The sequence below is a fragment of the Oncorhynchus masou genome, chromosome 4, assembly GCF_036934945.1.
Source record: "Oncorhynchus masou masou isolate Uvic2021 chromosome 4, UVic_Omas_1.1, whole genome shotgun sequence".
NCBI lineage: Eukaryota > Metazoa > Chordata > Actinopteri > Salmoniformes > Salmonidae > Oncorhynchus > Oncorhynchus masou.
The window spans coordinates 11,719,356-11,746,622 of record NC_088215.1 but is presented as its reverse complement, the minus strand read 5'-3'; the positions used below and the strand labels follow the sequence as shown (position 1 = coordinate 11,746,622).

Below are 27,267 nucleotides of genomic sequence, written 5' to 3'. Positions count from 1 at the left end.
TTATCTTTTATCTTCAATTGTTTTTCATTAAATCTAGCAGAGAAGGAAACTACCAGAATGATGTAATCGTTAAAGCAGTTTGTACTCAAACACTTTGATATTCGTATGTTGCTCGGTTTAAATGTCATGTGGCATTTCTTTCTCAGTGCAATGCATTGCTGGAACCCCTCTCAAGCCCAGGGGGATTTGACTGAAGACGAGGTCTGACTCTGTACGGGCTATTGTGATGCAGGTCTATCCCTTTTTAAGATTCTAAGAACCAGAAGCTTAGATAAAGTGTGTTTTGCTCTTTCCTATTGGTCGCAATTGGAACCAGTTACTGTAGCTTGAAGCGTATTACACCTTTGCATCCCAGTTGCATACTGTATAATAGCCAACACGCCCTGTAGCATAGCTCTGTTGTAAAGATGGAGAGAATGCATATTGCCCAGTTGTTGTAATCCCTGCTCCCACCATTAGACAGGAAGTGAAGGAGTCTGGGTAGTGTAACTATAGAGCTGCCTGGAGCAGTCTGAGCAGTGATCCGGCAGCCTGAGGGAGCGGACACACCACACCGAGTGTCCATCTGCAGTGTTTCAGGGACCACCCCTAAAAACACACTGTGGGTGTGTGACTGTCAGCGTGCGCGATTCGGATGGCAAATTACAGATGCCACTCTGTTCAGAGGTGCTAAGTACTCTCTGCCGGTAAACTCTACCGGTGTGTCCATTCCTTAACTCTCTTTGCCAGCAAACCTCCGGGCCTCCAGGCAAGAGGGTTAAGGGAAGGATAGGTTTCCTATGCGATGCCCCCAAGGCAGATGGGTAGTTTTCCACCGTGATGCCTCTAAGGCAGTGAGAGGTGAGGGGGCTAAAGCCCAGTGTGAACCCAGGCAACTAAAAATCAACAGTCCCAGAGCGGGAAGAAAACAAGCAAAAGAGGACAGCCCTAATTAAGGACCCCTGGTGTCCGGTAGAGAGCTGGGAAACCAGACCCTACAGATAAGGGACTGAGCTGTGTTTAGACCCCCTGAGACTCCTCTCCAGTCTCTAACATAACTTGTGTGAAGGAGCTAATTACAGTGTCTGGACTAAAACACCACAGCCTTTCAATGGATCGTTGTTTTCACTGGTGCAAGCTGAGAAGCGACTCTATTCCATAGATTGTGATGGGCACATGGTAACAGGAAGTAGCCTACTTGAGTGCGTGTGTGTTTCGGGAGGGAGTGGGCTGAAAAACATGGGCAGATGTGTCAGGGTGGAGCCCTATCCACATGTTCCCTCCCTCCCCCCTCCTGTGGCATTGGCATTGTGATGCAGTACTTGGTGCTGTACATTGTAGTGGAACTATTGTGTCCTGTGGTAAATCATTGACGAGGAAGGGAGACCCAGACGGGACGTGTGTGTGTGTATGTGTGTGTGTGTAGTCAGACGGGGGGTTTAATGAAGTTAAGCCAAACGACGAGTCATGAATAAACATCAGCTGGCTAATTAAACTTGGCAGTAGCAACTTTATTCATTAGTAAACCAGCAGCAAACACGACCGGGGATTTGGTGTGGAATGATAATACTGTACTGAAACCTTGTCTGGTAGAGTCTTCTAGGAGGAGAGAATAACCTTGAGAGAGAGGGGAGGGCAGAGTGAGAGCGAGAGAGAGGAAGAGAGAAATAGAGAGAGAGAACAAGAGAGAGCGAAAACAACTCGACTCAGCTCAGTGCTTGACCTCATTATCAGGGAAGTTAACTCTCACAGTATTTTACCTTGGGGGGGGGGAGGGGGAGGGGGGGGGGCTGATCTGCTGAGGCCCAGGTGTCAAGTAGGATTTGTATATCTGGTAAACATACACATAGAAAATACTGTAATTATTCACAACGCTTTATCGGTTGCCAGGCACCAGACTGATAAGCCGGGTGTAGGCATCCAGAAGCGGTGTAGATACACTGCAGTAATCTATAGAGTTTGTAATTCAATTGAAGAATGTGTGTGTGTGTATATATATAGATATATATTGTTCCACTTTATTCTTCCCTTGATTCTCCCTTCCTTTCTGTCTCCACAGCCTGTAACTGTAACCTGCATGCCAGGCGATGCCGTTTCAACATGGAGCTGTACAAGCTGTCTGGGAGGAAGAGCGGAGGAGTCTGTCTCAACTGTCGCCACAACACGGCCGGACGCCACTGTCACTACTGCAAGGAGGGTTACTACAGAGACCTGTCCAAAACCATCTCTCACAGGAAGGCCTGCAAAGGTACGAGGGGTCTGGTGAGGGCTTCTGTCCCGGTCTGACTGTTAACTCTGGGGCTCTCTTGTCGCTATAGTGACATGTAGCTCTATGACACACAGCTGTTATCCAAAGTTACACGTTATGTCATAAATTGAGTACATTTAGAAATTCTCCTCATCTGAAAACATCATATTGTGATATTTATTTATTTAATAACCCAGCTAGTCATGTTGACTGGTGAATAATGAACCACTAAGCTATGTGGGAGGGACATCTCCTATGGAAAAGTTAAGAGCAGAATCAGGAGAATTTGAAAAACACATGGATCCATACATTCCTGGCCTGTCTTACCCCCATCCAGCTCTGTCAGTGGAGATGGGTCAGTTGGAGTCTGTGGTGAGGTAGGGGTTTGGGGGGTCTCCTCACTGACGCAGAGTTATTTACTTCATTTGGGGCGAGGGATGGGGGGGGGATGACAGGGCAAGCAAAACAAACAGGAGAGGTGTGAAGTGATCCCCGGGCGAGGCACAGGTCAGATGAGTGAGAGGAATTCTGGGATGGGTAGGAGGCGACAGGAGGGGGGGGACACACTTCTACACCACGTGTGCTCATCAGGGTTCATCGGGCAGTGGGAGGGTGTAAAGGACGCCACAGTTTCCTGACGTTTTTGACCTTCACCTCGGGAGAGAAGAGGGCAAAAAGAAAGAGAGGGAGAAGAAAGATGGTGTTTTCAAACCTCCTATAGCTGAAGGGGACGATAACAGGGAGCTAAAGTTCTGTTCAAACAAGGCCCCGGTAATAGAGTGCTTCCTTCCAAGGGCGTCCTAAAGGGAAATATTACACCCCATGTTTTCCCACATTATTCACGGAGGAAGTAAATAAACATATCAATCAGTTTGACAGAGAGGCTGTCTTGTCTGTCTGAGAAAAAAGTGCATCTGTGCAGCTCAACCCATAGACATAGACAAGCCATAGGCATCCCTCCTCCTGTGAATAGTGTCTAAGTTGATGTATTTCAACTGTTATGTTGTTTTCTTCATTTATCCACACCTGACATCAACACTACAGTATGAATGTGGAATAAGTGTCTATTTCCTGTATTGTTTGTGATTATTTGCTTGTGTCTGTTCAATGTCATATTTTCACATAACTGCAAAACATGAATTTGCTATAAAGTTAAATTTCTAAAAGATTTGAAAGAGAGAGAGAGATTGAGAGTAAACCGTCCGATTTATCCAAACACCACATCCAGCATGATTCATTCTTCTGCATGAAAAAAAGTCCTAATAACAAGTCATGGAACCTAACCCAAACATCCATCCCATCCCATTATTGCTGTGTTCCCAACTGACATGAACACTTCGGGAATGTCGATTCGGAATGCAAACAGACATCCATCACGAGAGGCTGTGTATCATTAACCCCCATACTATATACCCTCCCCATCTCTATGAGGCTGTGTATCATTAACCCCCATACTATATACCCTCCCCATCTCTATGAGGCTGTGTATCATTAACCCCCATACTATATACCCTCCCCATCTCTATGAGGCTGTGTATCATTAACCCCCATACTATATACCCTCCCCATCTCTATGAGGCTGTGTATCATTAACCCCCATACTATATACCCTCCCCATCTCTATGAGGCTGTGTATCATTAACCCCCATACTATATACCCTCCCCATCTCTATGAGGCTGTGTATCATTAACCCCCATACTATATACCCTCCCCATCTCTGTGAGGCTGTGTATCATTAACCCCCATACTATATACCCTCCCCATCTCTGTGAGGCTGTGTATCATTAACCCCCATACTATATACCCTCCCCATCTCTATGAGGCTGTGTATCATTAACCCCCATACTATATACCCTCCCCATCTCTATGAGGCTGTGTATCATTAACCCCCATACTATATACCCTCCCCATCTCTATGAGGCTGTCTAATTGTTGGGGATTTAACCTCTGTTACTCAAATCCATCCCTTTTTTCATGTGGACAAGACTTGCTTCTTTCAGCACCATAACCCACCCTCACAGTGAAGTTCCCTGTGATACCTTTAAGTCTACTGATGCATTTTATCACAGTGTTGATTTTTAGATAATCATATTTAATTCAATTAACATTTGAATTCAATGACATTTATTCATCAATTATATTTATTCATGTATATTCATGCCGCAGTGCTCCCCGATATGTGTGTGACGCTCCACTATCAAAAGACTCCTGCTCGTCTTTTACCCCTATTTTCAGAACCGTAGCCGATTTTAATAAGGACCAAAATGAATAATCCATCTTACTCCCAGATGAACCCTTTTACTCTGGCTTTTTATTCAATATCATTTGCTTTACTTGGAGAGCTAATGAAGACCTCTGGTTCTGAGTCAGAGGCCACAGAGGATTTCCGAGGCTGTTTGTGTGTGTGTGTGTGTGTGTGTGTGTCAGAGGCCACAGAGGATTTCCGAGGCTGTGTGTGTGTGTGTGTGTGTGTGTGTGTGTGTGTGTGTGTGTGTGTGTGTGTGTGTGTGTCAGAGGCCACGGAGGATTTCTCAGACGTAGCTGAATTAGGGTCAACAAACTAGCAGGAATTTGCTAATGGATTCACTTCAGCTTTGAGTAGTTAGTTAAGCCAAAGTTGAAATGCCACTCAAAACCCTCAATACGCACAATGAGTATTTGGGGTCTATAGCTACTGCAGAGCCTAGAGTAACCAACTTTATTTCTGTTGAGATTTTGCAAGTCTAGTTTCCTAGTAAAAAAAAAAAAAATGTTAGGATTTACTCTAAATTATTAATTCAATATCATGTCCATTATTTAATGGCAGGAGAATGATGCCTTAAATATGTCAAAACAACTTGTCAAAAAGCTGTGAAAAATGCATCAGTGTGGACCTCTAGGCATCTAATTCTGAACGTGTGCATCCGGGACATGTGGGGCTGGCTCTGAACGTCTCTTGACTCCTTTGATTGTACCAACTGCCAACACTACCGACATGGAAAACCGAGAACTCTCTGTGCCTCCTTCATCATCTCAATGTCTTCTTTTTCTCCAGGCTGGTCTTCATGTTTTTGACTCATGCTCGTTGATTCTCTCCCTCTTCGCTGCTGCCAACTTGATGGCCAAACTGTACACATCTCTCCTGTTACTTTATATGTGATGTTTTTAACGCAGGTTGTGGAATATGACGTGGTTCCAGTTTTATTTCTAGAAGATTCTAGGAATGGAGTCTACATCTGTGTTTTTTTTTTTTGGAATCTAGTGAGGATTGAGTCAAGCTTCTTGCTTATGTTCTCGAGAACTTTTACAAGCCTTAGGGCTCAATAGCATTTGCTGGCCGATAGTACTTAACACCTCTGAACGTAATTTGCGAACCGAGTGAAAAATTAAACCGAGCACGCTGAACGATCTGCGGACGAACGCTAGATCGACATTCGGTGTGATATGTGAGAGATGGGCAGACAGTATGTAGACACAGGCTCTCTCGCTCTGTCTCTCTGTCTCTATGTTAATGAAGTTACCACATACAGTGCTTTACCTATTATATATCAACTCCTATGAACCATCTCGTGCTTAGCTTGTAAAATTATTTAAAGTCTGGCATATCATAACTCAAGATAATTCAATGAAAACTAAAACCGTGTAACTAATGTCTGTTCGCTCCAGCAGTGACATAAATACACACCATGCAGCTACACTAAAGTGACAGCAATTAAGGCCCTCAGTCATTTATTGTTCAACGGGAACCTTTGCTGGGTAGCTCTTGGGCAGAATAAGCCCTGTAGCAATACAAGAGGGTAGAAGAGTACAGAGTCTTGCTTTTATATGAGAAACTCGATCACTTCAAATGACTCCCATGTGAGACCATTGCGAAGGAAACTGAGAGCAACCGGCCATTTTGGCCCTGAAAGAACAGTGCCCAGAGCCTAGATTTATGGTTTCACCCCTCATTGACTAGAGCGTAAACACAGAATGCATTTTGATTGAGGGCCCGGGCCCTAAGTGACTACTTTTGGAAGGTGCATCTTGTTAGTTTCTCCAACACCTTTGTTGGCAGAGCTATAATAATATCCCATTTTGGGACAGTGTTCGGGCGTGGCCCAAGGCCCACCATGCTTACAGTTTATTGGATAGGGAACCTATTGTTCCCATGCAAGTATAGATAGTTAATTAACATGGTATGATAGCCAAGGTGGGCAAAAAGGTAGAAGCTCTCTGGGTGGTCTGGTTACGAATCGAACAAACTCAGCACTGCAAATATTAGTTGAGTCGATGAAGAGTTTGATACGCTGGCTGCCATGGCGCCCCTTTTAGGAGGTTTGTGGCCAAGTAATATTCAGGTGCCGTGACAACGGTAAAGAAAACAAAGCATTGACACTTGGATCTTTGGTTATGATGCTTTAAAAATCTGATGATGAAAGGAGAGTGTCTGAAAGTTATTTTACTGAGGGAAATACCAAGCTTAGTGCAGCGGGGTACCATATTAGTGCCATTACTTTCATCGTAATTCACACCGTAACGTCAGCCAGTGTGTAATTACTTCAGTGAGCTGAACCATGAGGAACAAGTTTAACAAACAGAACAAAAATGTGTCTTTGTCAAAAGAAACTCTTACTTTCAGTTAGAATAACATGTAGATGTTATTACGTTTCTCCTCTCCATATGTCTTGCACTGTAGAACTGTATTAACCATAAATAACATTATGTTAGAGATTTAAAAAAAAATAGTGTTTGTCATAACTTCTCTGGAAATGAAAAATAAAGTCATATTTATGTTGCTGTTGTCAATTATAATGACTTACATGTATTGTGTTGCATGTAAAATGGCAACTATATAGGAATAATATTGTCTGTATGCCCATAGGCTCTTGCCTTGGCCAAAAGTGTGACATCCCTAAGGTTTCCCCCAAAAAACTTTATCAATAAAATACCAAAACTTATGAAAACCCAAATTGAGATAGACATTCCCTGTATCAGATAAACATGTAATTGAAAAAAAGGCCTGAGTCATGTAACACTATTTAATCTCTCCTCTCCACACATTTTTTTGCGGACCAGTAGAAACCTAATTATAATAGAACACAGACACTCGGGTTGGGCCTTATCCAACAGCCAACAAATGATTCTTATAGGCACCGAACGCACAAACCCAAACTGAGGGGGAGCTTTGCAGTTCAAACTTCAAATGCTTTATGGTAAACGATTGGCAGAGTTAAAAAATTCTCACATTGAGCAATGATCGTCTCCTATGAAGAGCGAGCTCCTTTGAAATGCCTTCCATCACCCTCCCCGTTAACCAAGAACATTTTTCACTCTTTTATGTGCAACTCCCTCCTCAAAGTGTGTGTGTTACACTAGTAGGGAAGTCAATCATAACGTCATCTGAGCCTCTCCAAGGTCTTCATGTAGAGGAACGAAACATTTATATACAGGACCAAGTCCCTCAACCTTCAGCGCCTAAAAAGGCCTATTCTCTCCGAGTGCTCCTTTAACAAGCTCATCCTGAGGATCAAGAGAAGCACTTTCTCCCCACTTCAAGTGTGTGTCAGAGGTTGGAAGGAGCTAGCCTAGCTAGCCCCTGTAACTAGCTCACCATGAGGGGCTCATTAGCACTTTCTCTGCCCTCTACAAGTGTGTGTGAATGAGGCCTGGAGGATGGAAGGAGTTAGCCTTTTTCGCTAGCTAGTGTCCCTATCTTGCCCAGCCATCTGGAGTAGCTGTGAGGAAGGATAGCAGGATAACGTAGCTACTTAAGTGCTAAGTGGACACACACTTAAAGCTTAAACTCTCACCAGGTGGGCCCCCAGCAGGCTGTTGCAGTCAGCAAGGGCAGGAGGAGAGAGACACCATTGTAAATACAATGCAATATACAATATTTTCATTTTTGTACTTTAACTATATGCCCATCGTTGCAACACTGTATATAGCTATAATATGACATGAAATGTCTCTATTCCTTTGGAACTTTTGTGAGTGTAATGTTTACTGTTCGTTTTATATTCTTTATTTCACTTTTGTTTATTATCTATTTCACTTGCTTTGGAAATGTAAACGTTTCCCATGCCAATAAAGCCCTTTGAACTAGAGAGAGAGAGAGGGAGAGTCAGAGAATGAGAGTCAGAGAATGAGAGAGAGAGAGAGAGAGTCAGAGAATGAGAGAGAGAGTCAGAGAATGAGAGAGAGAGAGAGAGTCAGAGAATGAGAGAGAGAGTCAGAGAATGAGAGAGAGAGAGAGTCAGAGAATGAGAGAGAAATTGAGAGAGAGAGTCAGAGAATGAGAGAGAAATTGAGAGAGAGAGTCAGAGAATGAGAGAGAAATTGAGAGAGAGAGTCAGAGAATGAGAGAGAAATTGAGAGAGAGAGTCAGAGAATGAGAGAGAAATTGAGAGAGAGTCAGAGAATGAGAGAGAAATTGAGAGAGAGTCAGAGAATGAGAGAGAAATTGAGAGAGAGTCAGAGAATGAGAGAGAAATTGAGAGAACAAGAGAGTCAGAGAATGAGAGAGAAATTGAGAGAACAAGAGAGTCAGAGAATGAGAGAGAAATTGAGAGAACAAGAGAGTCAGAGAATGAGAGAGAAATTGAGAGAACAAGAGAGTCAGAGAATGAAAGAGAAATCGAGAGAACAAGAGAGTCAGAGAATGAGAGAGAAATCGAGAGAACAAGAGAGTCAGAGAATGAGAGAGAAATCGAAAGAACAAGAGAGTCAGAGAATGAGAGAGAAATCGAGAGAACAAGAGAGTCAGAGAATGAGAGAGAAATCGAGAGAACAAGTGAAAAAGAGCGGCCCACCTGCAGACCATGTGCGGAGCAACTTGATTTACTGGCAGGCTTAAGCTGTGGTTAGTGGGGCAGACGCTCTTAAAAACACGGTGCTAGCTCTCAGAAGCTCTGAAGAGGGCCGCACTTTGCCCTCCCTAACGCCCCCCCCCCCATACCCCACTCCCCTCCGCCCCACTGACAGGCTCTTAAATTTACGTGCCTGAAGACCTGCCCGATTGGCCTCGACACTTGTTTATAGGTTGTGTAAGCCCCTCCTTTTTCTCTTTCTCTCTCTCTCTCTCTCTCTCTGTTTTCTAGCCTCCAACACTCCCCACATCTCCCAGACAAAATGAGGCAATGAAACCTTGTGACAGATTGTCCTGAAAGTGGTAATCGTTACACTCGCTTTAAAGCCCGCCGGCCTGATAAGGGGAGAGGGCTACAGATCCCCCCTTCGTTGTCTGATTAAGATAAGCAAGAGTAGCAGCAACAGCAACCTCTCAAGTGAGAGGTGTCAAAGCCCTTTCGCCCAACAATGGCAGGAGAGTCGCACAGTCTACTCCAACCAAATTGAGAGGCCTTAGAAACTGCATCCTGCTGTTCAGAGGTCATTAAAATACAGAACCCTGTGTATGTAAAGAATGATAAGGCAAGAAAAGATCACCAAATGAAGCTCCTTATGGAAAATCAAGAGATACTTTTTGTTGACTATTATAAAAATGGGAACATCAGCAACCTCATCTTCCACACAAACCATCCCCTGGCATGGCACAGTGCTATATTAGCACACTGTTAAGAGAGGAGGGGGGGTTAACGAGGGGTGGAAACTCAGGATACTAGACAACAAGGACTCGGAGTCAGCTAATATAAATCTCTATAAGTCTGAAACAGTATTGATACAGGGTAAACAGTTTCAGCTGGACATCCACCTAATCAAAGAATTAGCCCAGCAGGAGAAGCTCTCCCTTGAGGAAGATACCCCCACCCCGAGCGGGTCAGACCAGACCTCTTCATTATATAACCCCACAGACGAGCAACTCCAAGCGGAAAGTCAACCTCCCAGCACAGAGTACAACCCCCTCATTGAAATGAAGGACACATTTACCCAGCTGAATGTATGGCAGGTGGAGCTGGAACAGCAGGCGATTACACTCCAGTCAGCACAGACTCAGACAACAGTCCAGCACAACAACACCCCCTTAACCAGACCCGGAGAGCTGGAGGTGGAGAGAGACATTTGCACTCTGGACTGTGGTGAGACAACTTTAATAATATAAAAAGCAAGAGCAGGAGAAGAACAGAGCACTAGAGAAGAGGATTAGACTGCTGGAGGCGAGGGTGAGAGGGATGGCGTGTGACAGAGAACAACCCACTAGAGAGCTGGCCACCCCCGCAGAGAAGCCAGCAGAACAGCCCACCTCAGCTCCCAACAAAAGTCTCGACACCACAGCAGAACAGACAAATGAAGAACCCCAAGCCCAGGGGCTCTCACCCACTCTGAGCACCCCCCCCCCCCCCTGTCAGCCACCCTGATAGCCTCCCTGACAACCCCCCCCCCCCACACCCACTGAGGGAATACACAAGACACAGATTGTACTCCTTATGGACTCAAACGGGAAATATATACAAGCAAAAACTAACTTTTTCCCAAACACTCTGGTGTCCAAACACCCAGCGCGCCCTAGACCTTCTGTCTGAGGACCAAGAGCTGGTAGTCCCACAAGAGCTGGTAGTCCCACAAGAGCTGGTAGTCTCACAAGAGCTGGTAGTCCCATTCACCAAACTATTAGGTGATAAACCGGTAAGAGACTCGGGGTATATGCTAATTTGGTAAAGAGCATACCTAACTCACTCCATTATATTAATCAAAACAGGAACATTTTACATTTGACTAGATATTCAATGATCTTAACAGAGAAACATGTCCTCCTGTGTGCTACCTATCCCCCCACTAGAATCCCCATACTTTAATCAAGACAGCTTCTCCATCTTGGAGGGGGAAATCAATCATTTCCAGGCCCATGGACATGTACTAGTCTGTGGCGACCTAAATGGCAGAACTGGACAAGAACCTGACACCTCCTGCCTGGAGGTGACAGCATTCCCTCCCCCATATGCCCCCCTAGGCACAACATAACCAACAAAATTGAGTCACAACTCCTGCAGCTCTGTCGCAAGCTGGGTATGTACATAGTCAATGATAGGCTTTGAGGGGACTCCTATGGTAGGTACACCTATAGCTCATCACTTGGCAGTAGTACTGTAGACTACTTTATCACTGACCTCAACCCAGAGTCCTTCAGAGCGTTCACAATCAGACCACAGCAAAATCACAGTCTACTTGAACAGAGCAATACTCAATCATGAGACATCAAAGCCAAAGGAACTGAGTAATATTAAGAAATGCTATAGATGGAAGGAATGTAGTTTGGAAACCTACTAAAAAACAATTAGGCAACAACAAATTCAATCCATTTTAGACAACTTCCTCAACAAAACGTTCTACTGTAATAGCGAAGGTGTAAACTTGGCAGTAGAAAATCTTAACTGTATATTTGACCTCTCAGCTTCCCTATTAAATCTAAAAATCTCAAATAAACAACAATGACAAATGGTTTGATGAAGAATGCAAAAATCTAAGAAAGAAATTGAGAAACATGTCCAACCAAAAACATAGAGTCCCGGAAAACCTGAGTCTACGCCTTCACTATGGTGAATCACTAAAAGAATACAGAAATTAACTACGGAAAAAGAAGGAACAGCACGTCAGAAATCATCTCAATGTAATTGAAGAATCCATAGACTAATCACTTCTGGGAAAATTGGAAAACACTACACAAAGAATTATCCATCCAAAATGGAGATGTATGGGTAAACCACTTCTCCAATCTTTTTGGCTCTAAAACAAAGAACAAACAGCAAAACATATACATGATCAAATACAAATCTTAGAATCAACTATGAAAAACTACCAGAACCCACTGGATTCTCCAATTACCTTGAATGAACTACAGGACAAAATAAAAACCCTCCAACCCAAAAAGGCCTGTGGTGTTGATGGTATCCTCAATGAAATGATAAAAAATATAAACAACAAATTCCAATTGACTATACTAAACCTCTTTAACATCATCCTTAGCTTTGGCATCTTCCCCAAGATTTGGACTGATCACCCCAATCCACAAAAGTGGAGACAAATTTGACCCCAATAAATACCGTGGGATATGCGTCAACAGCAACCTTGGGAAAATCCTCTGCATTATCATTAATAGCAGACTCATACATTTCCTCAGTGAAAACAATGTACTGAGTAAATGTCAAATTGGCTTTTTACCAAATTATCGTACGACAGACCACATATTGACCCTGCACACCCTAATTAACAAACAAACAAACAAACAAACCAAAACAAAGGCAAAGTCTTCTCATGCTTTGTTGATTTCAAAAAAGCATTTGACTCAATTTGGCATGAGGGTCTGCTATACAAATGGATGGAAAGTGGTGTTGGGGAAAAAACATACATAAAGTGGTGTTGGGGGAAAAACATTATAAAATCCATGTACACAAACAACAAGTGTGCGGTTAAAATAGGCAAAAAAACACAAACAGTTCTTCCTACAGGGTCGTGGAGTGAGACAGGGATGCAGCTTAAGCCCCACCCTCTTCAACATATATATCAAAGGAATTGGCGAGAGCACTAGAAAAGTCTACAGCACCCAGCCTCACCCTACTAGAATCTGAAGTCAAATGTCTACTTTTTGTTGATGATCTGGTGCTTCTGTCACCAACCAAGGAGGGCCTACAGCAGCACCTAGATCTTCTGCACAGATTCGGTCAGACCTGGGCCCTGACGGTAAGTCTCAGTAAGACCAAAATAATGGTGTTTCAAAAAAGGTCCAGTCGCCAGGACCACAAATACAAATTCCATCTAGACACCGTTGCCCTAGAGCACACAAAACACTATACATACCTTGACATAAACATCAGCGCCACAGGTAACTTCCACAAAGCTGTGAACGATCTTAGAGACGAGGCAAGAAGTGCATTCTATGCCATCAAAAGTGACTGACCCAAACTTAAGGAAAGCTTTGACTATGTACAGACTCAGTGAGCATAGCCTTGCTATTGAGAAAGGCTGCACGGCTCTCAAGAGAAGACAGGCTATGTGCACAAATCCTCCTGCCCAATGTATGACCATATTAGAGACACATTTCCCTCAGATTACACAGATCGACAAAGAATTCAACAACAAACCCGATTTTGATAAACTCCCATATCTACTGGGTGAAATACCACAGTGTGCCATCACAGCAGCAAGATTTGTGACCTGTTGCCACAAGAAGAGGTCAACCAGTGAAGAACAAACACCATTGCAAATACAACCCATATTTATGCTTATTTATCTTCCCTTTTGTACTTGAACCATTTGTACATCATTATAACACTGTATATAGACATGATATGACATATGTAATGTCTTTATTCTTTCGGAACGTCTGTGAGTGTAATATTTACTGTTCATTTTTATTGTTTATTTCACTTTTGTATATTATCTACTTCACTTGCTTTGGCAATGTTAACATGTGTTTCCCATGCCAATAAAGCCATTTGAACTGAGTTGAAAATGAGAGAGAGAGAGACTGGCTCATAGCCTGTATGAATCAACCAAAAAACAAAAGCTTCTCATAAAATCTTGTACCTAATCTCAACACTCTCTGGTCATTAGATCCAGTCATTTAGTAGAGTTCCAGTTAAAAGCAGAGGCTAAGCAACATTCACATAACATTCCCACCACGGGGAACGAGAATGCACATTGTGGTCTGTAACACCAGTGTAACCGCTTACACCCACAAAACCTCAAATTGCATAGCTCAAACTGAGATCTTTGATGATTCTCATAGTGAGAAGTGACACTAGAGAGATGTAGGGAGGGGTCATTCTGAAGGACAATACGTCCGCAGGCTAAAACCCAACATCACTGGCTGAAAACCAGAAATTTACTGAAACATCGTAGGTTGTTCTGTAGGACATGCTGTAAACATTCAACACGGAACACCGCCCATGGGATGCACACAACCAGACCCAAGTCACATAGTTATGCTACCCTAGCAACAACGTCTCATGGAGATTAGGGGCTTGGTGACTAGAGGAAAGATTATTAGAGAAGTTCTGCTATTGATTAGAATATAGGATTTGTGTCATGTGTGACATATCGTTATGGTAACCACGCCATGCCTGGATATGACAGTACAAACACAAGGAACAACTTTACCATTATATATTATCATCATATATTATCATATATTATCATATATTATATATTATCACTATCTGTTGTTGAACACTTTATCAAACTTGATATAGTGAGTTTAGTTGGCAAGATAGATCCACTGTGGGTTTAGTTGAAAATAAAGGCAGGGGGTTAGCCTAGTGCAGGCAAAAAACTGTTGCATTCCTGAAGCATATGTCTTAGACTCCCCAGGCAGAGAGGAAATCTGACAGCCATTTTGGTTCCAGACTCAAACCACTGATTAATAAAAAACAGCCAATCAGGATTATCACTCTGATTGAATCATCTAGTAAACACAGTCGCCTGCTCTAGTCTCCTTCTTTCCCACAAAGAAAGAGCTAACGATTCCCAGCAGTCAATGTCAACCAGCACTGTATGCCAGTTTGAATATGCTGAGCGTATGCTGTTCGTGTGTTCTTGCAGCGGTGGCACTGCAGGTCAAGCTTGTCGTGTTGTGGACCCATGTAAGTCCTGTCACTCTTCCTGCAGCAAGCCTCACAAGCTTCACTGTCTCTTCTGTCCTCGACGCTCACGTTTCCAACCCTGTTGTTACCACCGCCACTGCTGTTGTTGTTGTTTTGTACTGTATCTGTGCTCTCTCTGTATATGGGTGTTACATGTTTTTGTGTCCCCACCCACGCCAAATGTGTGTTCTCTTACCTCTTCTCTTCTGTTCCTCACAGCATGTGATTGCCATCCCGTGGGTGCTGCTGGCAAAACCTGTAACCAAACCACGGGTCAATGTCCCTGTAAAGACGGCGTGACTGGTGTCACGTGTAACCGCTGCGCTAAAGGCTACCAGCAGAGCCGCTCGCCCATTGCCCCCTGCATAAGTACGTGGAACCCAGCCTTTCCGAGTTGCCTGAACTTGCCTCACCAGCCACATATGACTTTTGTCCATTCCATCTCTATGCTTAAACATTCATGCACACCTCCATAAAGAAAATTGACAGCTTACAAAAAGGAACAAACTCACTCAACCAACCCTCCCTCCCTCCCTCACTCCCAACCAACCCCCCCCCACTCTGTCCTGGCTTGAAAAACACACACTACATGGCACAGAATCCTACTTTTCCTCTTTCTCTCTTCCATTGGTTTCCTCAGACAAGCGTTTAGCCACAGTGTTCTGACCAACCGGTAAATCTGAAAGCTAAAATAAACAAATCATCCCCCAGAATCCTCTGTGAAGCCTCAACCTCCCCATGTTGACAGTCCCCATAAATCCATCAGTGCCAAGTCCAGAGCCGAGTTAACGAACACCAACTTTAGGATCCACCAGTGTCCCTGATTGGCTAAAAAGGGAAAAGGGCCAATGACCAAGGGCAATTGGCATCTCCCCAAAAAAAATATCTGAATTTTTTGGCATTTGTGTTCAGACCCCAAAACAATACATTTTAATTGCTGCTTTTAGTCAAGAAAATGATGAATCGGAGGTTAAACAAAAGCTCTTATGAAATGAATTGTTCCGAAGGGATATTTTTGGCCAATGTCCAAGCCAAGGGGATAATTAAACCTACAAACTCCATTGGAATCTGATATCTTTCATTTTCCTGGGAAAGTCGAGCCACTCAGTCGGAGGTGTGAAACTTGGAGATGCTGAGGTCCCAGCGATCAGATCGGATCAACACAAATATTTAGTTTCTTCAATAATTGCTAAATAATCTTTTTTAAAGCCCTTCCCATTAACATTTAGCAATACTGAAACCTCTTGCCAATTTCAGTTTTAACAGGGAGGGATAAAATGTCATATCTCTGACTTCATATACTTTCCAATGTAGAGGGCCATAAATCAGACCATACGAGTTGATTATGAGAAACGGGCTCATTATTATTATTATGTGATCTGGCACGCGTGGCTGAATCCTGATCGGCTATCAGGGCTTGGCAGGTCGATTAGCAGTGACACAGAGTAATCAGTAGGGAGTAAAAACCACATGGCCTCTGGCAGCAATTATTTTTCCTGTCACAAGACAGACGCTTTGATTCTTAATGAGAAAATAACAAATTAGGCCTGTATAAATGAAACAATTAAAGGAAAGGGGATACCTAATCAGTTGTACAACTGAATGCATTCAACTTAAATGTGTCTTCCGAATTTAACCCAACCCCTCCGAATCAAAGAGGTACGGGGGGCTGCCTTAATCGATGTCCACGTCACCGGCGCCCGGTGAGCAGTTATGTTGAGGGTTAACTGCCTTGCTCAAAGGCAGTACGGGAGCGACCTTTTGGTTACTGGCCCAACACTCTTAACCACTAGGTTACCTGCCGGCCCTATGATGAGTAAACGTTTAGATTCCTCATGTTTATATACAGTATACAGTATTGTATACTATACTGCCTGATTGGGATAAGTCCTTGCAAACTAATCCAATCAGAGGCGTTGATCAAAAGACTCGATTCTTTCTTCCTTTACCACACAGAATCTTCATCTATGCATGACGGTACACTGCTATTGTACTCCTTTCCTGTGTATCTTATCTAGCTTGCCACCCTTTCCTTTGATCTATGTGTTCTCATACAGCGGTATCTGTGCTTGTCTGTCCTTGCTTCCCCTCACTGCTTACTCACCTGTTTCAGTGGTTTTATCCCCCTTTTGCCGCCAGTGTAACAAAATGCATTATGTTTTATATCTACATCTAATGTTACCATCCTGCTCCTTTGGAGATAATAGGAGCTCTCTTTATGCATGGCTTACTTCAAACGTCAACTTCCTGCCTCGGTGAATAGCCGACACGAGAGGGTGAAGTAGAGCTGAGAGAATGAAGTCTTGGATGCAAAACCGCAGAGATCTCGTCGTGGGGGCGAATAGAGGCGTGAGGGGAGAGACATTACAGATTTCACACCCCTCCTGTTATCGCCCCCTCCAGATCTTAAGATTGCATCTCGCTGTTCCCCTTTGATCTGATCTGCCAGGTAGCTCCACCTGTACGGCATTCATATTAGGAAGTCCTCCGCTCTCAAGTCTTCCTAATATGGATGCTGTACAGCTGAGAGAGTAAGTCTCTACAGGTGAAGCCTAACCAGTAACCATCCCTTCGTACGGTTACCCCACACGGCACGTCTACATCTACTGGAAAACTGTAGGTTGTACACTAATGCTAAAGCTTGTCTGCTGGAAAAGAAACACTCTTATTGTATACTTGTCTTATTTTACATAACTCTTTCATCAAAATAACAGTTGTCTTTAATCCTATGGCGAATGTATTAAAACATAATGAAGCTAACTTTTGTCTGTGTTTGTGCGGTGTTTTTACCTGGAAACAGAGATTCCCGTTGTTCCTCCGACAACCACAGCCAGCAGTACAGAGAAGCCAGCAGGTGAGTGGCTCGTCTCAGTCCTTATCTCTCTGCATGTGTGATACTAATTCCTCTGCAAGATGGGATTATCAGAACATGTTCTTGAGACTTATTTGTTGATATCAAAGTGTTTAAATGCCACTGGATACCCATAATGCCTGTAGCTAGGATTTGGTTTACAGTGTGTATTTAGGCTGAACAGAAAACAGAAAGATCCGCTCTCCCGCTCTTCCATCCACACCCCTTCTAACTAAACATTTCCTTCACGTGAAATGTTAGTTAGAACGAGTACAGTTTAAATTGGATCCCCATTGCCTCCCCCCTCGCTCGAAGTTCATAAATATTAAATCAATTAGCCATTGCCTTGGGATGTAGCTCCTTTAATCTTACACTCTTCATCCAATTAACTGTGTAACTGGAACACAGTGGGGTGTAACAGGAACGCAGTGGGGTGTTGGCACGGCAACGCGCCGGGCCATGATATTGTTGATCTGTTGATTTTGTCTCTCTCTAAGAGGAAGAGAGAGGGAATATGGTAGAGAGAGGAAAAGAAAGGAATTTGGGGTTCTGGCGCTAATCAGGGAAGCCAGCTCTTTCTCGAATTCAGGAGAGAGGATACAGTAGCTTGTTCAGAGAAATTCTACCAAATTATACAGCGTACATCACTCTCCCATCAACTACTGTCAAAACACAGCAGTACTCTGTATATATAATTGAATGGACTACTTCCTTAGTTAAATCTTGTTAATCAACATGGGGAGATTAAATGGAATTTGAAGGCACTTTTATATAAACATCTGTTAAACTTGAAAATTAAGCCAGAGACATGGTATGTGATATAAACTATTCAGGAAAGAATGTTAAGAACAGCATTACAAATGAGCAAAGATGACAATGAAGATTTGCCACGAGTTAAGTCAACACAAGAACCTGTCAGGGGGCAACGCAGGCCACAGACTTATTCTTTGCCCCTAGCTTGTGGAAAAGTGTAGTCATAGTGGTGTTCCTCTCTCAGACAGAGAGAGGAATCGTAGCGTGCGAGAACGCCTGGCAGCTGCTCTCATTTCTCTACTGCTGCTCTGACAGATCAGATTGACAGGGAAGTGAGGGTACTGCTGGTGTCGGAGAGTAAAGCCTCCCCCCTCCTTTTTTTTTCTCTTTCCACCACTTCTCTTCTCTCCCCGTTTCACGCTTTGTTTTGTAATATCACCAAATCAATACAACAGGTGTTGACCTTACCGTGAAATGCTTACTTACAAGCCCTTAACCAACAATACAGTTAAAAAAAGAGAGTTAAGAAAATATTGACTAAATAAAACTAAAGTAAAAATAACAATAATAAGGTGGTACCTCGACCAGGTCAATGTGCGGGGATACGGGTTAGTCGAGGTAATTTGTACATGTAGATAGAGATGAAGGGACTATGCATAGATAATAAACAGCGAGTAGCAGCAGTTCGGGTGGCCATTTGATTAATTGTTCAGCAGTCTTATGACTTGGGGGTAGAAGCTGTTAAGGAGCCTTTTGGTCCTAGACTTGGCGCTTGCCATGCGGTAGCAGAGAGAACAGTCTATGACATGGGTAACTGGAGTCTTTGACAATTATTCTGGCCTTCCTCGGACACCACCTAGTAGGGGCACCTAGTGGAGCCGGTGTTGAGGATCAGTGTGGCAGATGTGTTGTTGCCTACCCTTACCACCTGGGGCAGGCCCTCAGGAAGTCCAGGATCCAGTTGCAGAGGGAGGGGTTTAGTCCCAGGGCCCGTAGCTCAGTGATGAGCTTCGTGGGCACTATGGTGTTGAACGCTGAGCTGTAGTCAATGAAAAGCATTCTGATATAGGTGTTCCTTTTGTCCAGGTGGGAAAGGGCAGTGTGGAGTGCGATTGAGATTGTGGCATATGTGGATCTGTTGGGCGGTATGCAAATTGGAGTGGGTCTAGGGTTTCCGGGATGATGGTGTTGATGTGCGCCATGCTTCAGTGATGCTTGCCTCGAAGCGAGCATAAAAAGGCATTTAGCCCGTCTGGAAGGCTCGCATCACTGGGCAGCTCATGTCCGGGTTTTCCCTTTGTAGTCTGTAATAGTTTGGAAGCCCCGCCACATCCGACGAGCATCAGAGCCAGTGTAGTAGGTTTCAATCTTAGTCCTGTATTGACACTTTTCCTGTTTGGTGGTTCGTCTGAGGGCATAGCGGGATTTCTTATAATGCGTCCGGATTAGTGTCCCACTCCTTGACAGCTGCAGCTCTAGCCTTTATCCCGGTGCAGATGTTGCCTGTAATCCATGGCTTCTGGTTGGGGTATGTACGTACGGTCACTGTGAAGACGACGTCGCCGATGCACTTATTGATTAAGCCAGTGACTGAGGTGGTATAGTCCTCAATGCCATTGGATGAATCCCGGAACATATTCCAGTCTGTGCGAGCAAAACATTCCTGTAGCTTAGCATCTGCGTCATTTGACTACTTCCGTATTGAGCGAGTCACTGGTTCTTCCTGCTTTTTTGCTTGTAAGCAGGAATCAGGAAGGTAGAATTATGGTCACATTTGCCAAATGGAGGGTGGGGAGAGCATTGCACACATCTCTGTGTGTGGAGTGAAGGTGGTCTAAAGTTTATTTCCTCTGGTTGCACATGCTGGTAGAAATGAGGTAAAACGGATTTAAGTTTGCCTGCATTAAAGTCCCTGGCTACTAGGAGTGCCGCTTCTGAATAAGAATTTTCTTGTTTGCTTATGGCCTTATACAGCTCGTTGAGTGCGGTCTTAGTGCCAGGTTCGGTTTGTGGTGGTAAATAGACGGCCATGAAAAATATAGTTTAGTCTACAGCTTATCATTAAGTTTTATTTATTTATTTTACCTTTATTTAACTAGGCAAGTCAGTTAAGAACAAATTCTTATTTTCAATGACGGCCTAGGAACAGTGGGTTAACTGCCCTGTTCAGGGGCAGAACGACAGACCTTGTCAGCTCGGGGATATGAACTCGCAACCTTTCGGTTACTATTACTCTACCTCAGGCGAGCAATACCTCAAGACTACCTTAATATTAGACATCGCGCACCAGCTGTTATTAACAAAGAGACACACACCCCTACCCCTCGTCTTACCGGACAAGGCTGTTCTGTCCGGCTGATGCACGGAAAATCCAGCCAACTGTATATTATCCGGGTCATCGTTCAGCCATGACTCGGTGAAACATAAGATATTACCGTTTTTAATATCCCATTGGTAGGATAGTTTCAAACAGAGCTCATCCAGTTTATTCACCAGTGATTGCATGTTGGCGAATAGAACGGTTGGTAAAGGCGGGTTACCTACTCACCAACGTATTCTCACAAGGCAACCCGATCTGCGTCCCCTGTATTTCCTTATTTTCTTCATGCGAATGATGGGGATTTTTTTTAAACACAACATATTTGTGCAGGTTGAGGTGTGTAATTGCTGTTCTGTTATCCAGAAGCTCTTTTAGGTCATAAGAGACAGTAGCATCAACATTATGTACAAAATATGTAAAAAAAAACACGAAATAGCACAATTGGTCAGGAGCCCGTAAAACGGCAGCCATCCCCTCCGGCGCCATTCCTTTTCCCCTCATGGGTAGTATTTCAAGTTGGTTCCTCCTGCTTCTCTCTTTCCATCTTGTCTAGGTAGGTTTAAAGGTAGACTCCCCTCTTCTGTTCTCCTCTCTTCTTTTCCTCTGTTCCATGCTTTTTTCTCTTAATAACACTAAGGGGGTGATGTGTGAGTTTGGTTTTGTGGCACGGTCTGTCATTGTTGGTGTGAACACATGATTTTCCCTTGTGGAGTGTGTTTGTGGTTAAGTGAGGGAAGAAAAGTAGGTGTTTTTCCCTGGCCGAACGAAACAAACTGTGGGTTCTCATTTTTTGTATCCTGAACAGTGAACACAGAGGTTTTCAAAAGGCCTCACAAGTGAATCACTGACTGGTCTCTTGATTTTCGACATCGCTTGATAATTTGCCATAGTTCTCGCTAGTTCAGTCAACCCTGGTTCTCTGCATTTGAGTGAGCATTAAGGCGTAGGTGTTCTTGCGGAATAAGGACTAAAGAGCTCCAATTATAATCCTATTGATTAAACTGTGTCATCGGACCAATGTAAACATCCTTACAGAGGTAACGTATAATGATACAGACCACGTAACTCCGCATAACGTAATCACCTGGGGGAATTCTTCTACATACAAGTTGAATGGGGCGACATACTATGAACGTTCTACACAAATGGGAGATGTTGAAATCAAGCAGATTGCAAGGTGGGGCACTTTGACTGACAGATTGTATCGGTCACGTCAGATTCCTGGGCAGACGGACAGAGGTCCGGCGGGACCACCCAGGCTTCCAAACCAGAGGATGCATAGTTGCATACATTACTGGGTCTGGACTGAGCCAACCACTGGATGGCTCAGTATGTGGACAAATGGGATCTCATCCAATACATGATTGGTGACAGATGTGGTTGTTCTTATCAGGGCTACCTCACCACCAGTCACCACCAGTCCCCCAAATGAGTGCCTATGTCTTTAGTGAAGCATATATATATACACACACACACACACACACACACACACAGAAGAAATATATAACATGCAACAATTTCAAAGGTTTTACTGAGTTACAGCTCACATAACAAAATCACTGAATTGAAATAAATTCATTGGGCCCTAATCTATGGATTTCACATGACTGGGAATACAGATATGCATCTGCTGGTCACAGACACCTTAAAAAAAAGGTAGGGGTATGGATCAGAAAACCAGTCAGTATCTGGTGTGACCACCGTTTGCTTCATGCAGCACCACACATCTCCTTCTCATCGAGTTGACCAGGCTGTTGATGGTGGCCTGTCGATTGTTGTCCCACTCCTCTTCAACGGCTGTGTGAAGTTTTCTGGATATTGCAGGAAACTGTAACGCATTGTCATACACGTCATTCCAGAGCATCCCAAACATGCTCAATGGGTGACATGTCTGGTGAGTATGCAGAACTGGGACATTTACAGTTTTAAGGAATTGTGTACAGATCCTTGCGACATGGGACTGTGCATTATCATGCTGAAACACAATGTGATGGCGGCGGATGAACGGCACGACAATGGGCCTCAGGATCTCAGACGATGCCGCAGGTGAAGAAGCCGAATGTTCCATGTGGTCTGCAGTTGTGAGGCCGGTTGGAAGTTTTACCAAATTTTCTAAAATGGCGTTGGAGGCAGCTTATGGTAGAGAAATGAACATTCAATTCTCTGGCAACAGCTCTGGTGGACATTCCTGCACTCAGCATGCCAATTGCACGCTCTCTCAAAACCTGAGACATCTGCGGCATTGTGTTGTGTGACAAAACTGAGTGGCCTTTTATTTTAGAGTGGCCTTTTATTGTCCCCAGCACCTGTGTAAGGATCATGCTGCTTAATCAGCTTCTTGATATGCCACACCTGTCAGGTGGATGGATTATCTTGGCAAAGGAGAAATTCTCACTAACAGGGATGTAAAGTCATTTGTACACACAATTTGAGACAGATAAGCTTTTTTTGCAATGGAACATTTCTGAAATCTTTTATTTCAGCTCATGAAACCAACACTTTACATGTTGTGTTTATATTTTTGTTCAGTAGAGGGAAAGAGAGAGAGAGCGATATGCAGATATATATACATTGTTTTATCTAGATAGAGAGACTAAGTGATGAGTCATGACCTTATTGCTACTTTGGTTTGTAAGGTTGGACTAAAGGAAAAGAAATCGGTATGCTTGGGGTGGGCTGATTATACGCGAGGCTGGACAGCTGTGCAGCAGGTGCCTCCCCCTACCTCAACCCCATCGGACTCGGTTGAGGGAAGTGTGGGGGAGGGGAGGGGGCTATTCATTTGTCTCCAGCGACGTGTTCTGGGTTCCCCACCTCCCCGAGCACATGGAGGGGTGGAATGCATGGCGAATACCTCGGAAGGCAAGGCCCAGACAAAACACATATTGTGCGGTTAGGTCACGGATAGTGGGAGTAGTCACTCCCCCTTGGTCGTTGCCTGACAGAGATGTCTGTAGAGCAACGGAATGTGGAGGAGATTATAACAGCTGAGCTGACCACCATGATACCAACCAGTGACGTGGTATTCATTAGGCATGAAATGGAAGAAAACAGTCAGAACGGGGAGTTACTGTCGAAAGACGTCCAATGAGAAGAGCTCGTTTTCAGTTACAAAACGTTTTGGGACGGTGTGCCCTTATGAACATGATCCAAGATAATGGGCCACGATGATGATGATGATGAAAATGATGATGGCTGGAAGGGTTCAGGATTTGCGGTGAGACCCTCCCTGGATATTTGGGACATGAGTCTCTCTCTGGGTCCACTCTACACACCCTGTGTCACGTCCTGACCTTAGTTCCTTTTTTATATCTCTGTTTTAGTTTGGTCAGGGCGTGAGTTGGGGTGGGCATTCTATGTTTTGTAGTCTAGGTTTTGTATTTCTATGTGTTTGGCCTGGTATGGTTCCCAATCAGAGGCAGCTGGCAATCGTTGTCTCTGATTGAGAAACATACTTCAGTAGCCTGTTCCCACCTGTGTTTGTGGGTAGTTGTTTTCTGTCTCTGTGTCTGCACCAGACAGAACTGTTTCATGATGGTCTATTTTTGTTATTTTGATCGTAGTGTTCTGAGGTCAAATAAATATACATCATGAACATGTACCACGCTGCACTTTGGTCCTCTTCACCTTCTTCAACCCACGACAGCCATTACACCCTGTTAATACTCTCTGCGGCCTCACTGGGCTTTAGTGTTGTGCCATGGGATGTTATTACCTGCTCCGAGTTTAATATGAGAGAGAGAGAGGAGAGAGAGAGAGAGGAGAGAGAAATGGTGACCCGAAAGTGAGGGAGAGAAAGAGAACGGGAAGGAAATAGCATTGTATCAGCGTGTCCATCATCATCATCATCGATGCTAAACTCACAATATGATTTATGGCTTCGTAATCTCAGCCTGGCTCTCACTACATGAACACATTGGGCATCAGCCTCTCTCACTCTCGTCTGTTGTCTGCATGTTGGGATGGAGCCAGCATCATTGCCCACTGACTCCACTGAAACTCAATTGCAGTAATAGGGATGACCCACACTCTTGTTTTCAGATTGGTTCCACAGAACATGCCGCCCAAAACAAACAACCAACATGTCATGAATCATAAATAGACGCTTTCGCTCTCTGTTGTTTCCCAGCTGTCGCTCACTGGGATTGAAAACACAACCTTTCCCTTTACTTCAGGATGATAGAATGAATGAAAGAGAGAGACTGTGTGACCCAAATCTGTCTTGCCTACTATTTACTAAAACTGCATACTGTGTCCTAGCCATACCACATACTATTTAGAACGTACTGTTCAGTCAAAATGTATTCAATAAGCAACAGATATCACCAGACTAGACTCACCCATACTGAGAACACGTAATCTGATGTGCAACTGCACCGTTTCCCTCCATTCTATCATTATGGTGCAGCAGGTCTCGCTATCAGCTGCTGTCAAACACATCTGGATCTGAAAAGAGGATTCTCTTCCTCAATAGCAGGCAGCGAAATTGTAGTAGATGAAAAGCCGAAACGATTATGACATGACTTTTAAAGCATACTTTTTTTTTAACATACTATAAAAACATTCTATTTTCACATACCAAAAATGCCTACTGTTATGGGTGTTGGACACGGCCAGTGTTGTGTTCGAGACCATCTAAAGTGAGACCGATTCAAGACCAAGACCGGAGCAAATCGAGACCGAGTCAAGACCAAGTCAAGACCTAGACCAGACAAATGCAAGTCCAATTCAACACCATGATTGTAAGTGTGTCATATCGCCAACGATAAGAGTTCAAAATGTTCTGTGTTCATATTTCAGAAGAACAGTTTGTTCTCCCTTACACAGAGACAAGACCGAGACACTCAATATTTGGTCTCGAGACTGGTCTCAAGTACTACAACACTGGACACGGCCAGAAAGAAGAAAGAAATGAAGAAACAAAGAAAGAAAGAAAACAATGAAGAAAACGCCCTGTTTTTGGACAGGGTCCAGCCCTACTGCAATGATCCCAGCAGCCCAACAGTCCAGGCACTGGTATGGTTCCAGCAGCCCAACAGCCCAGGCACTGGTATGGTTCCAGCAGCCCAACAGCCCAACAGCCCAGGCACTGTGGCTATAATCTAATTACATGCTTTATTTGCCACAATTTGTTTCTCAATCAGTCTTGTTCAGGGAGAAGAAAGAAGTAGGGAGGAGAAAGGCCTCCCCCATGCCCCTATTTACACCTCTTTGTTCCAGCTAAGCAGGTCCCTGTCACTGGGTCCTGTCTAGGTCTTTGCGCTACTTTTATCCACGTAGATAAAAGTCTGAAAAATGTGCCTAGGACTTAAAAGACTGTAAACGTCTGTGTGGAGGGTGTCAATCAATCTCTCCCACTGCTAAAGAAGCCCTGACACGTCCAGGCGGCAAAAGAGCGTCTCTCAGCGCTTCTCCATCCTCGCTCAAACAACCGAGAAACAACGGGAACGACACCTCCCAGTAAGAGAGCGTAGAGAGGGGATGAAGAGAGGAGGTGCGGAGGGGAGGTGCACAGAGCTCAGCGTCACTGGACTCATTCCACTTCCCCTGACTAGAGTGTCCCACACAAAGGGTACATTTGTCCTCGCGGTGGGAGACTGCCTGGTCCTGTATGGGGATCTGGGGGTGCTCGTCTCAGGAGTACACTAATGGCCAACGAGCGCTATCAAAGGAAAGTATCATGATGCCATCAAGGGGGTTTATGGGAAAACAAAAGCAGCCTTTTCCACAGGTCCGGGTCATCATTTACATGGAAATCAGGCGGCGCTCTGCCTAGTATAGACTCAATTTCATCTACTGTGCCACTTTTTACCCCCCTCACAACTACCTTCTCCAACCCCATCAGTTGAGATGATTTTGGGTTTACTTGAAACCCCTCACCCCGCCAACCAACTTCGTCCTCTTCTAGTGTCCCTCCCAAACCAATAGCCACTCTCCCGCCCTCCTCTACTTTGGGTGCATTTTTCCTCGATTCAGCGTTACCCAGGCAACCTCATTCACCCAGAATATAAAGGGAAGTATAAGGCAGGCATGGAGCAAGGACCTGGTCACAACAATGAAGTTTGTTCATATTCAGGCTGGCTGAAAGGTCTTATCCTTCCTCCTACCAGCCCATCACCCCCTCCTCTACTCATCCTTCCCTCTCTCTCTCTTCCCCTTCATCTCTCACTTTGTGAAGAGATAACACTATGAAAGCTTTGTCAGAGAGTTTCGAGGGAACTGTGCCGATAGAGTACTCTGGATCCAATGTGTGTCAGTTAGAGAGGGAAAGAAGAAAAATGTGGGGTGAATAAAGGGGAACAAATGATTTTCATTTCTATGTTTGGCCTCGAGTCATACACTCTTTACTGAAGGTGACTGGCTGTGTGACAGCGCAGCGTGGGGCAATCAGGAAAGCCACGGCACCTTTTCTGTCAAGTTTAACTCAGAGAAGTGGGCTGTGTGGATACACACCTGTTACCTTTTCACATTACCTAACCAAACCCAGTTAAAGCAAGCAGTAGTAGGCTGGCCTGATGCATCTACCATAGTTGCTAAAACTGTGATGGAATAAACGAAATATCTGAGCCAGCACAGTACAGTTCAGAGGCCTCATTTATAAATGTTGTGTACATATAAAAT

At 44.1% G+C, this 27,267-nt stretch overlaps 1 protein-coding gene across 1 annotated transcript in view; it reads left to right on the top strand.

Annotated features, from left to right (window-relative positions):
• LOC135523945 (netrin-1-like) overlaps positions 1-27,267 on the top strand; it is an 88,540-nt gene that overhangs the window by 45,199 nt on the left and 16,074 nt on the right. The window contains exons 3-5 of the mRNA XM_064950982.1: positions 2,039-2,227; positions 14,942-15,091; positions 17,523-17,576. Of these exons, the coding sequence (XP_064807054.1) occupies positions 2,039-2,227; positions 14,942-15,091; positions 17,523-17,576 (393 nt within the window). The remainder of the gene's footprint in view (positions 1-2,038; positions 2,228-14,941; positions 15,092-17,522; positions 17,577-27,267) is intronic.